At 35.6% G+C, this 13701-nt stretch overlaps 1 protein-coding gene across 2 annotated transcripts in view; it reads left to right on the top strand.

Moving 5' to 3' along the window:
• The window catches only part of LOC150075774 (neurobeachin-like protein 1), a 693585-nt gene that overhangs the window by 300403 nt on the left and 379481 nt on the right, over positions 1-13701 (top strand). For both annotated transcript variants that reach the window (XM_090387670.1, XM_090387669.1), the window contains exon 21: positions 5513-5605. In XM_090387670.1, coding sequence (XP_090243796.1) covers positions 5513-5605 — 93 coding nt within the window. The remainder of the gene's footprint in view (positions 1-5512; positions 5606-13701) is intronic.

The following is a 13701-nucleotide window of genomic DNA, read 5'->3' as shown; positions in this document are numbered from 1 at the left end:
AGGAATCCTACAATTCATTTAATTGTCAGACCTGTTAGTTTAACTTCTGTTCCAGGAAAATTAATGGAGGCACTGGTTAGAAAAGCACTGCAGGATCATCTAGACAAGTTCTCAGTTATAGCTCGGACAGAGCATGGTTTTGTTAAGGGAAAGTCTTGCCTGACCAATTTGATTGGATACTATGATGTGGTTACATGGGAACTGGATGCAGGAAATAACTTTGATATCATATATTTGTATCTTAGAATGGCTTTTGATACTGTTTCACATGGAAGACTGCTGCACAAATTGGAGTAGTGTGGCATTGGAGGCAAATTGCTGCTATGGACACAAGGATGTTGAGTGGGAGAAGACAGAGTGGTAATCAATGGACACTGCTCATCGTAGACTGATGTTATTAGTGGAGTCCGTCAGGGTTCAGTATTGGGTCCATTATTGTTTTCTGTATTTATAAATGATATTGATGAGGGTATATTAAGCTTAATGTCCAAGTTGCATACGATACGAAGGTTGGCAGAGTTGTTAAGGACACTAATGACAGTACGCTGCTGCAACAGGATCTAGAAAAGTTGAGATGGGTGGAGAGGTGGCAAATGAAGTTTAACATTGACAAATGTAATGTACTACATATGGGAAGCAGCAACCCCAGAGTGATGTATCAACTCTGTGGTACTACACTGACAGTGGTAGAGAACAAAAAGGACCTGAGGGTAATTGTGCAGGCAGATATGAAGTTTTCTGAGCAGTGCAGACAGTCGGCAAGAGTCGCTCATTGTGTTGTCAATGATATACAGGAATTTTTGTAGCAGGGATAAGGAGGTGATTATTCCTTTGTATAAGGCAATGGTCAGACCACACCTAGAGTACTGTATACAGGTCTGGAGGCCTCATTTCAAGAAGGATGTAGAGATGCTGGAACGAGTACAGAGAAGGGCAACAAGATTAGTGAATGGAACAAAGGGGTGCTCTTACAAAGAAAGGCTTAAGTTTTGCAAATTACAGTGTCTGGAGACTAGGCACCAGCGAGGTGATCTGATAGAGGTGTATAAAGCCTGAATGGTTTGAGCATACTCAATGCTGATGGAATTCTTCCTCTTGCTCAGAATAATCATTTGAGAGGGCATAAATTCAAATTCAGAAAAGACAGATGTAGGATAGATGTGCGGAAGTTTGCCTTTAGCCAGCGGGTGGTTGGTTGGTGGAACAGACTTCCATCCTTTGTTGTGGAAGTTGATAGCCTAAATAAATTTAAGGCTGAGCTGGACAGGTACTTGGAACGAATGAGTGGTGAAATGGGAGCGTGTTTTTTTTTTTTTTTTCTTTTGGCTGACGCCGCATAAGCTTGCTTTCTTGCATCATAGGCCTCTACTAATGCTAATGCTAATTAACTTGTCCAAACCAGTTGATGAAAACATTCCAGGTGACATTGGTAAGAACCTTTACCAGAGGCGCCTCCATAGCCAGGTGGGCAGGAGCAGCAGTGAGTAGCACACGCTTCTTGATTAGACTGGGGTTCGAGCCTGTAACCACCGAATATGGAGGATGCGGAAAAGTCAGAGAATGACCACCGCATATCCCCATAGCAATATGGCCTTAGTTGCTAATGCTCCTAAAAACCAAATAACGTAACATAACATAACCTTTACCAGAGGTTCTTATCAGTGTTACCTTGAAGTCAGCATCCAAAATGGTGTATGACAATAAGAACCACGCCTCCTAGTTTAAAAGCAGCCCCAAAATAGTGTTTGCAGAAGGTCTGAAAATGGAAGAAGACAACTTACAGACTCAATTAGTTACAAGATCAAGAAAGCTGTTTCTCCAAATGAGAAAACAAACTCATCTCCAACTGATTTATGACAAACTTACATAGTCAAGAGGAATTCTTGTTAGACAACATAAGGTAGTCAATGCTGAATATGAATAATTTCACCTCCCAGAATTTGTGAATTCTGTTTGAAGTTGCTGAACCTTAAAGTATTGTAAAGTCCTCTGATTTGTATTAGTTTACTGCTCACTCCTGAAACCACTCAACTCAACTCAGACTATGCTCATTGTTCTTTACAAAAAAAGTACCCTAACTAGAGTAATAAAGAATCTTCCCAGTAAGGTGACTGTGAGCCCAGATGGCTGCTAGCTACCCCCCCCCTCTTTGATTTGACTGTTCACTCCTGAAAGTAATAGGCTCTAGTAAAGTCAAGATGGGGTTTTAATCCATTTGTAATATGATTGCACATTTTTTCCCTCATTCCTACCATCTAACTCTGCTAATCTATCAGAGCTGTTTAAATATCTAAAAATGATAAACGTATACAGTCACTTCTAGAACTATTTCTTTCATATATTGACCAACACTCCAAAGTAATAAGTGCATTTTGGCCATAGCAGCCCTTGCGCCAATAAATCCCAATCCAACAACAACAACAACCATCGAACTCAGCAATTTTCAACCGGTGTGTAGCAAAGGGTCCACAGATATGCTGCACAGTTTGAGAGAAGATAGGAAAAAAGTGAAAAAAATTGCGGAATAAAAAAATCATCAAAGTAAATTTTAGAAGTACTGTATATTTTTCATGAAAGGCTGATAAGAATGAAAACAATAACAGTTTAATAAAAATAAAAGTTATTATAGTAAAATTCCAAGAACTTTTGTCCCTATTGTTCCAGATCCCAAAATAACTCTGCAATATACTTTTACCACCCCCACCTTTCACCATTGTCAAGCCGCCAGTGTCAGTCTTCAGTCAGCTGTTGTTCGCATCAGGTGTGTTGTTCCGTGTGAGTTTGTACTAATGCATTTTTGTTTATTTCTATTTTGTTTTAATTATTTTGTAATTTCTGAATTTAGTTGATTTTTATATTTTTTAGGGCTTATTAGACATGGACAGATTTCTGATTAAAAAACGTAAGTTAGATGATGACAATAAAATCAAGTGTAGCTGGCACTAGTTCTGGTATATGTTATATAATGCAGTTAGTATTAGTTCTAAAACTGTCGTGTGCCAGTATAATGAAGACTTTTTGTCTTTCGGATTCTTTTCATCTGGAGAAGAGCAGCCCAAGCGTGTTGTTTGTGGCGAGAAACTGGGGAACCAAGCTATGGTTCCAAGTAAGCTGAAAAGACACCTTCACAAAAAGCACTCTCATTTATGTGAGAAACCAATTGAATATTTTAAAAGGCTCATAGCTGATCAAACACGCCAGGCTGAACAATGGACCAAAATCAAAACTATTTCTGACAAAGCTCAAGAAGCAAGCTATGCTGTTGCCAAAATTGTGGCAAAATAGATGAAATCACATACAATTGCTGTCAGTAATTTTACCAGCATGCTGTAAAATTGTAAATATTGTGTTTGGCGAGGAATATGAAAAAGAGATTTTGAAAATCCCTATGTCTGATAACACTATTAGTCGGTGTATACAAGACATTGAGTCACAAGTGATAGCTAACATTAAAGAAGTCAATTTTTTGCCATCCAGTTGGACGAGTCAACTGATATCACTGGAAAAGCTCAACTACTAGCATTCAGCAGGTTTGTTTGTAATGGAGACATCATTGAACAATTTTTATATTGCAAACCATTTCCAGAAACAATAAAAGGCCAAGACATCCTTGATGTCCACAGTTATTTCAGTTCTCACGATTTGTCATGGAAATCATGCATCAGCACCAATGGTGCTCCTTCTATGTCGGGAAGTGTGAAAGGATTCGTTGCATTGGCCAAGCAAAAGAACCCTGGCATTGTTTTTACACACTGTTTCCTGCACTGAGAGGAAAACCGGTAGTATCTGAGCTCCAAAAGCATTGTAAGTAATAATCCCTGATTATTACTCCATCCACTTCACATGTGTCATTAACTAGCCAAAGATGCCTGTCGTAAACTATTGACATTCTGGCTCCTAGTTTTTTTTTTTTTTAATACCATCTTAATTGATTTTTAATTTAGGATTACACAAAAGTGTACACTTTCTCAGAAATGGGAATGTTGTTGCTTAATTAAGATCCTAATTGCCCATATCATGCTTTAAAAAAAATTTCACAGGTTTCAAAAGTGAGTTTTGGCTAATTAAGCAATTGCTAGGTTTTTAACACTTTGATATTTTATATCAAATAATTAACATATTTCAACCTTTTTGAAGCAATTAGAGCTATATTTTGTTGCAATAAAAAAAAGAATTTGTTTGGACATTGAAATATATTACACTAGTTTCATCTTTTTTTTGAGAAAAAGCTGAAAAGCAATCTATAATTATATGATTAAAAAGTCTATAAAATCAATTTAGTCACCAGATGTTTTTAATCAAAAAATATTTTCTTAATTTTTGACATGACTTTTGAGTGAAGTTTCAGTAATTGAGGTAGTTAACTTATTTTTGCTGAATAAGATAATTAAGGATTGACTGTCCTGGTATTTTTACATTTTTCTTCTTTTTAATCTGACAGTCTTAATTTTTTTTTTTTTTTTTTTTTTTTTTTTTTTCCAGATTATATATAAGCAGTTTTACTAATTCTTAATATTGCTTCAGTTTTATCACCCTCTTATTCTTTACTTACTAGTGTAGTCCTTTGAACTAATTTCCTTGTTGTAGATGAAATAAATTTGATTCCTATTGGTACATCAATACCAACAAATTTTTATTGTGTGAAAGTGAAACAGAGTTCCAAGTTAGAATTTTCATAGTACCCAAATTAACAGATAAAGTGTTGTTTTATATCTGGTGACAACAGTATTTATTTCTTACAAGTAGTATGTTTTATGTGTAGAAAATTGCTATGAAGTAGTTATAATGTAAATGATTTGATGGTAAAGAGATTCAAATCTCTTTACCATCAAATGATGGAAATGAGTGATGGAAATAAGTTATTGGAATTTTTCCAGTTTGGAATCATTTTTCCAAACAGTACTTTGAGGAAAAAGTTTTCCTTCTCCAATTCTAACAAAGGCAAGACATAAGAATAAAAAGCCAGAGATTACATTTAGTTTTTATAATCCTCATATAATCACATAATTTCAGTTTTTTTTTTTTTTTTTTTTTTTTCTTTTCTGTTGGGTGTTTCAAAAGTCCTTGGAGGGAAATTGTATCATGGCTTCATATATTCAAATTGCATGCCAAATTGCCCTCTATCTTGGAGCGACTGTTGATATTGTTAAGGATGTCTGGAGAAGTGTCCCTGCATTCAATCATACCGAATGGCCTCTTTCAATACACAGTTTGAAGTTATGTGACCTAGAGCTCCAATAGAGAAAATTCAGAATGAACAATGATAAGGAACTAGTTGCTCTTATCAATAAACACTCTTAACTCAATTATATGCAAAAAAACAGCCAATTCACATGTAAGCAATTTACCTTTTTAGTAAAGGCTTTTGAAATACCCTCAATAGAGATGAGAAGGTTCTATGTCACATCTTTGGAATGTGAGCGATATTAATTTGAGATGTAGATCAGTGCTTAATTGTTAATGGCTAGATTGCTATACATTGTTAATGACTAGAATTTTTAACTTTTAATAGGCGTATGCAGAGGGTGCATGTGTCGATTTATCACCATATCATTTATATGACAGCCAACTATCAGGACATCAGTGTACTGTAACTAATATTAAAGTAAGGACATGAGTAGTATATAGTAAGTTATTATTAAGTTAAATTATTAGCCATTTTCTTTTATAATCATAGAAAAAGTGTGCCTATTTACATATAGCCTATTAAGGCATTTTGCATGGTTCACTGTGGCATTTTAATTTCTTAAGATATATCTTTTGTATATTCTGTTCATTAAACACTTTAATCATTTCTTGATTTTCGAGAACACCTATACTATAATTTACATGGCAGATAGTCTTGAAAAGTGGTGCATAAATTAGCATTAGTAGAGCATATGATGCAAGAAAGCAAGCTTATCAGCCAAAAAAAACCCCCTTCCCATTTCATCCATCCATTCATTCCAAATGTTTGTCTAGTTCTGCCTTGAATTTATTTAAGCTATCAACTTCCACAACAACTGATGGAAGTTTGTTCCAGCAATTAACTACCCGCTGGCTAAAGGCAAATTTCCAAACATCTGTTCGACAATTGTCTTTCCTCAATTTCAGTTTATGCCCCCTCAGGTTTGTAATATGAGCAAGATGAAGAATCCCATCAGCATTGAGCCTGCTTAATCCAGTCAAGTCCTTATACACTCAATCAGATCTCCTCGCAAGTGCCTAGTTTCCAGACACTGCAATTTGCAGAACTTAAGCCTTTCTTCGTAAGAGCACCCCTTTGTTCCCCTCACCAGTCTTGTTGCCCTTTCCTGTACTCGTACTAGCAACTCTACATCCTTCCTAAAATAAGGCTTCCATACCTGTACGCAGTATTCAAGGTGTAGCTTGACCATTGCCTTATACAAAGGGATAATCACCTCCTTTTCCCTGCTCACAAATTCCTGTATATCATTGACAAGACCCCATGACCTACTCTGGCTGCTTGTCTGCACTGCTCAGGAAACTTCATATCTGACTGCACAATTACTCCCAGATCTCTTTCATTTTCTACTACCCTGAGTGTAACACCACCCAGTTGGTACATTTCTCTAGGGTTACTGCTACCCATATGCAGTACTTTGCATTTGACAATGTTAAACTTCAGTTGCCACTTCTTGACCCCATCTGCCCAACTTTTCTAGATTCTGTTGCAGCAGCATACTGTCATTACTGTTATTAACAACCCTGCCAACCTTTGTATCACACCAAACCCTGGGGGACACCACTAATAATATTACTTCACAAAGAGCAGTATCCATTGATTACCAGTCTGTCTTCTTCCCCTCAACCATCCTTTTATTCATTGTAGCAACTTGCCCTTAATGCTAAACTTCTCTGATTTGTACAGTAGTCTTCCATGTGCAACAGTATTTCCTGAAATCCAAGTATATGATATAAAAATTTTTTTTTTGCATCCAGTTCCTTTGTGACCATGTCATAGTATCTAATCAGATTGGTCAGACAAAACTTCCCCTTAACAAACCTATGCTGCATGTGAATTATTGCTGCTGTCTTGTCTAGATTATCCAACATTACTTCTTTAACCAGTGACTCCATTATTTTCCCTGGAACAGAAGTCAAACTAACAGGTCTGTAATTACTCTTGTCACTCTTTGATCTCTCTTTGTGAATTGAGATACATTTGCACATTTCCAGTGCGTGGAACTTCCCTTGAGTCTGAGGATGCTCTCATAATTATGGAAAAGGGTGTGCTTACTTCCTTTGCCAACTCCTTTAATATAACTTATGTTTAATTTCAGCAATTTCTCCTCCTCTTTGCTCTCAGTTATTGCAAAATCATTTAATTCCCTGTTATAATTTGATAAACATCTGGCCCTCTCCTCCTTGAATAACTTCTCATGTGAAGTAAATGCAAAATACTCATTTAGTTCGGCAACTATCTGAGAATGATCATCTACAGTCAAACAATTGATATCAAGTGGACCCATCTGATTTATCCCTTCCTTAATTATGAGTTAATTTCCTAATAATAAACAATGGAAGAGAAAGTGGAAGGTTTTTGCATGGGCCAAGTCACGACATAAGATTGGACTTCGAAATATATACATTTATTCGCATAAAATGTATGTTTTTAAATGCGTATCATGGCAGCATTTGAGTTCTTATTTCAGATTATTTATTAGAACAACTTTCAGGATTAAAAGTGAGTAAGGCTCCTGGAGTTGATGGCATATACCCAGTAATATTGACAGAGGTGGTGAGAGAATGTATTGATTACTAAGGTTAATTCTGAAAACATCACTAAACTCTGGGGGGAGGGATTTCTCTTGTATTAGAGAAGTGTGAAATTTTATAACTGCCTTTATGTATTGGCATATGCCAGCATATTGCCAATACACAGAAGCAGTTATAAAAATTGAAGCGAGTGACTACCTACTAGTCAGTCCGGGCTGGCCACAAGCATGTTCAACTGGTTCTGTTGAACAGGGCCCATGCCCAAATGGTCTAAATAATAATAACGTCTGATCTTTTCCACATTTCTATCAATGGGCCTACTGCCATCTAAAATCTAGTTACCCACATTATTGTCACTCCAAGAGCACTTGTGCTAGTCGATTTGAAAATTGCTAGAAGTAGAGCATATACTTCATTCTCAATGTTTGTTTCATTTGATATCAAACATAGGATGTTATTTAAAAATGTAATTTTTATATTATACTCACTTTCAATAATATCTCTATTGTTTTTAACTTCTGGAAGTAAGGAAATAATGAGTAATGACTGAAATTGTTAAACAATATTGTTGATTAATGTATTAAATTTAATTCATACAGTAGAGCGTCAGTTATCCGGAATAATTGTCAGACCTCTTCCGTATAGCCAAATTTTCCGGATAATCAAACATAAGGTAAGATTAAATAAATTTAATATTACCTTATGATTAAATTAAATAATTAAGATTAATTAAATTTTAAAAAAATATATAAACCGATCTCAGAAAACAAAAACACCCATCCAGGCATTTTTATGATTTTTATAGAAAACAGGAAAATAAGAAAGATTTTTAAATGCTGTTTTTTTCGACTTATCGATAACTAGCATGGACAATCTGTGCTTCCCAGTGGCATTTGCACACAGCAATTGTAACTTGCCCTTTTCTCGTGTTAAAACCTGGTGCAGGCATTTTTCTTTTAGTGGTCAAGGTTTTTCTCGGTAATGCTTTCCATAATAAGCCCTTCTCATCAACCTTATAAACGTTTTCTTTCTTGTAATTTGCTATAGCTGAAGCAAACTTAGTTTTAAAGGACACGGCTGCCGATTTGTCTGCAGAAAGTTTCTCGCCTTGAATATCTAGTTCACGTATACCATGTCTCAATTTAAAGTTTTTCAACCAATCTGTGTTTGCCTTAAAATCTTCATTACCTCTAAATTTTCAATTAAAATCCAATGCTTTTTTCACACAACATTGGGCCAGACACTGGTTCCCTTAAACTTCGCTTCTGAAGAAACCACAAATAAAGTGCACTCTCTAAAGCATTATTTTCAGGTTTTGACATTGTCTTTTTCCTGCTAGATCCTCCTTCACTATCCATAATCAACACAAATTCTGTTATAGCACTAGAATATTTCTTGATGTCATAAATTGTTGAAGTCCCCACATTAAATCCTTTGGAGAGATTTCCTAAAATTTAACCATTTCTAATTCTGTTAATTTCCATTTTATGTTGCATTGTTAAAATTGTGCGTTTTCTTTTCATTCACATCACCGTAAAAAACTGAGAAAAATAATAAATCACACAGTTTCGGGCCAATATTATTCTTACTGAATCTAGAGCTAAACTAATCTGAAATTCACTCATGGTTTCCGAGAAAACCCAGTAGTCTCTGTGATATTTTTCTAAAGCACATTTCTGAAGGTCAAATAGAATTCTACAGGCCACAATCATAAAACAAAAATAATTTGCAGTTTTCAGTCTATTGGGCTTTTTGTTTGTGCAATCTGTTATAAACTCGATCTTTCTTTATTAGAATCAAAATTCAATTTGAAAATGTGATCACTATAACCCGCGCTTACTGCACTACCATTATTAATAAAAAAAAAAAAAAAAAAAAAGAAGAAGAAGAAAGATCAGCCTTTCAGATTTATTCCGGATAACCAACGTTCTACTGTATTTAAAATTTTTGTTCAGTATAATATAAAATTATTTAATTATTTCTTAGTTACTGTAAAATTTGAAAAAATAAAAAAAATTAATAAATCACTATTAAAAAACACTCCATATAAGTTTTGCATAGGATCCCAGGGCCTGCAAGTAATTCTTGAACAGGACCCTGAAAATTTTGAGGCCAGCCCTGTAGTCAGTCTGACTTCGGTGGTAGTGAAAATCATGGAGGCAATGACAGAGTGCAATACTGGATCATTTAGATAGAAATGGAATTCTGAAGGATACACAGCAAAGTTTTGTTTATCCAACTTACCTATTTTGACAGCATCACTCATGAGCTAGATGTATGAAATAATTTTGACATTTATTTTGATTTCTGCAAACCATATGATTCAGTCCCACATGATAGGTTATAATTTTTGGAACATGTTAAAATCACAGGGAAAATCCTTTGATTTCTGAATGATTTCTTTTCAGATTGGGATAATGTGATAAGTGGGACCACTGTTGGTTTTGATTTTCTTAAATTAAATTGACAAAGGGATATAGAGTGCGATGTTAAAATTTGCAGATGTCAAGATTGGTAGAGTAGATAATGATCAACATCAAGCAATGCTTCTTCTTCTTTGGGATGACTTGGTAATAGTAGTAATAGTATTCACCATATAGTGCAATCAGAGTCTTTTCTCATATGGTTACCCATTTGCCATTCTCACCATTTGAATTGCCCATCTTTGGACCCTTTCAAGAAGCTCAATGTTTTTTTTTTTTTTTTCAGATGAGGTCTCTGTACTTGAACACAGTATTTAAAATGTGGACTTACAATTGCCTTATACAGTGGGATTATAATGTCCCTATCTCTACAGGAAAATGTTTTTTTGGTAAATCATCGATAAGACACCATGGGTTTTCATAGCTGCCTGTTTATACTCCTCAGAAAACTTCATATTTGCCCATATTGTATTTCCCAGATCCTTTTCTTCCTCTTTTGTTTTTAATTCAGCTCCACCAAGTATATAATTTATTTTGGAGTTGCTATTCCCCAAGTGTAAGAATTGCATTTTGCATTAAATGCAATTAAATGCTGCATTAAAACATAGTTACTACTTTTCTGTTAATTTTTTACGTCTGCTCATTTCATCCTGAAGGAGTTTTACTTGGCACTAATCACTACCAATATTTAAGTTGTTTGGAAATTTTGACATCACGTCTTCTATTCCTTCATTGATCTCATTTATGAAAATCAGAAACAACAATCATCTCAGAATTGCTCTTTAGGGGGACTTCACTGCTGACATTACGCCAATCTGAAGAATATCCATTAATTACGATGCTCTGCCTTTTGCTCTGCAGCACCCAGCAATCCATCTTAGAATCTTTCCAGCAAGCCCAATATGCTCCAACTTATACAACCTATCATGAGGGGACTGAGTCAAATGCTTTGCTTAAAATCCAAATAAACTATGTTGAAATTGTCCCTACATCCAGCTCACGAGTACTGTGTTAAACATGATTTTCCCTTAACTAAAACATGCTGTTTGTCTTTCAGAATGCCATATCTATCTACATTTCCCTGGATAGCACTTTAATCATTGCCTCTAAGATTTTCTTTTCCACTGAAGTGCCTTTACTTTTAACTACTGTAACATCTTTCTTCATTTTCCGACTGATGACTATAAGCCTAAATAACTTCAAGGGGTGACACACCCCTTGAAGTTATTTAGACTTGTTTCCCTAGATTTATCTTCTCGTTCATTTGAAACGTTGTTACCTTCAACACATTTTGCAAACATCAGCTGTTGCAGCAATAAACAAAAATTCTTCAGATGAGTTCAACATTACTTTGACTCATATCATCAGATAAACATGGATCTGTATTACCCTTTTCCTACCTAACTAGCAGTTTTCCTGAACTCTTAAGGTATCCTCAATGATACTGGCATAAACTGCAGCACCCACCCTATTCTCCTGACCTAGCACCATCAGACTTCTTGTTTCGAGAAATGAAGAAACCATTGCATGGACACCATTTTGATTCATCTCAGGAAGTCATTGATGAAGTGGAATCATGGTTTCAGGCAAAAAGTGATGATCATAGAAGTGCTGACTTCTATGATCAAGGCATCAAACATGATCCATAGACGGGAGAAATGTGTTACTATACATGGAGAGTACATAGAAAAGGATTAAAGTTCCTGTGATGTTTCAACTTTCTAGGCCTGTTATTTCTAGGTAAGGGTACAACCTTTTTTGATGCTCCCTCATATATTAGTATGATGTTGTTATTATACAAATAATAACATTATACAATACAAAACTATACAAATATTTACAAAAAACTAAAATATTTACAAAATGCTAAACTATTTACAATCATACCTCTACTATATCGGGACAATGGTTCCCTTCAGCTGACATTAAGATAAAAAAAACTTTACAATGTTAATGTTTTTTGATGCAATGTTACAAAAAAAGTCACATGACCATGCCCGGCATCAAATGATACCGGGCATGGTCATGTGTTAGACAGTGAAGCACGTGCATGAGGTTGGTGAATGTTAAATGGAAAGAACACAATTAAATGGGTTACTGAGCTGAATTAGGCACTTGCTGTTGACAGTGTAGAGTGCCTACGTGGAACATGTGCCAATGTTCGTCGCACTGCAAGACAACTGCTTCCATAACATTCACCAACCTCGTGCGCGTGCTTCACTGTCTAATACATGACCACACCTGCCATCTTTTGATGTTCCATTGTAAAGTTTTTTGTATATTAATGTCAGCTGATGAAGGGACCTGATATAGTTTGTATATTTGTAAATAGTTTAGTATTTTGTAAATATTTTAAATATTTGTATAGTTATATAGTTAAGTTCCATCAATGCTTCTCCGACGAGGGAGAAGCGTTGATGGAACGAGCTAAAAGAGTGAAAAGGACCAATATCTTGGAAATCATTCAGTATATAACAAATGAAAACCGACCTGTACGCGAAGATGTTTAAAACCCTTTATGAAGTGTATGAATCTGGCAAAGAGAAAGAAGTGAGTTTGGCATTAAGAAGGGGGTTGGTGAGCGAAGCCCCCTAGTATTATATTAAAAGAAGGGAAAAAACCCTCAAAATTATTTGAAAAAACTAATTGACTATGAAGAGCTTCAGAAATACTTATGTAGACTTCAATTTATGGTTAGAAAAGTGGCAGCTCTGTGTTAATGCAGCAAAATTTAAAGTTTTCACTTGGGAAACATCAATCCCAAAATAACTTATATACTTGATGGGGTTGAATTAAAAACAGTAGAAGAAGAAAGGGATTTGGGAGTTATGAGTTCGCATCGTCTCCAAGTTTACAGACTATACAAAGGTTGGTAGGGTTGTTAATAACAGTAAGACAGTATGCTGCTGTTGCAACAGGATCTAGAAAAGTTGAGCAGATGGGCTGAGAGGTGGCAACTGAAGTTTAACATTGACAAAACAAATGCAAAGTATGGGTAGCAGTAACCCCCAAAGTAACATACCAACGGTGTGGTCCTACACTCAGGTTAGCGGAGAATGAAAAAGACCTGGGGATAATTGTGCAGTCAGATATGAAGTTTTCTGAGCAGTGCAGACAGGCTGCAAGAGTAGCTCATGGGGTTTTGTCAATGATATACAAGAATTTTTCTAGCAGGGATAAGGAGGTGATTATCCCCTTATATAAGGTAGTGGCCAGGCCACACCTTGAATACTGCATGCAAGTGTAGAGGCCTCATTTTAGGATAGATGTTGAGCTACTAGAATAAGTACAGAGAAGGCAATGAGATTTGTGAATTTAACAAAGGGTTGCTTTACCAAGATAGGCTTAAGTTCTACAAATTGCAGCATCTGGAGACTGGGAACATGCGAGGTGATCTGATTGAGGTGTAATGGTTTGAGCAAGCTCAATTCTGATGAGATTTCCTCTTCCTCACAGTGTAGAATAGATGTGCAGAAATTTATTTAAAGACATTACTGTCAAGACAAAAGGGCTTTTGCTTTTATACAGATGACCACAATGGTCTCAGACCATTTTTAAA

Source organism: Mastigoproctus giganteus, chromosome 13 (assembly GCF_048544385.1).
Source record: "Mastigoproctus giganteus isolate SK-2022 chromosome 13, ASM4854438v1, whole genome shotgun sequence".
Taxonomy (NCBI): Eukaryota; Metazoa; Arthropoda; class Arachnida; order Uropygi; family Thelyphonidae; genus Mastigoproctus; species Mastigoproctus giganteus.
This window is presented reverse-complemented; position numbering and strand designations above follow the sequence as displayed.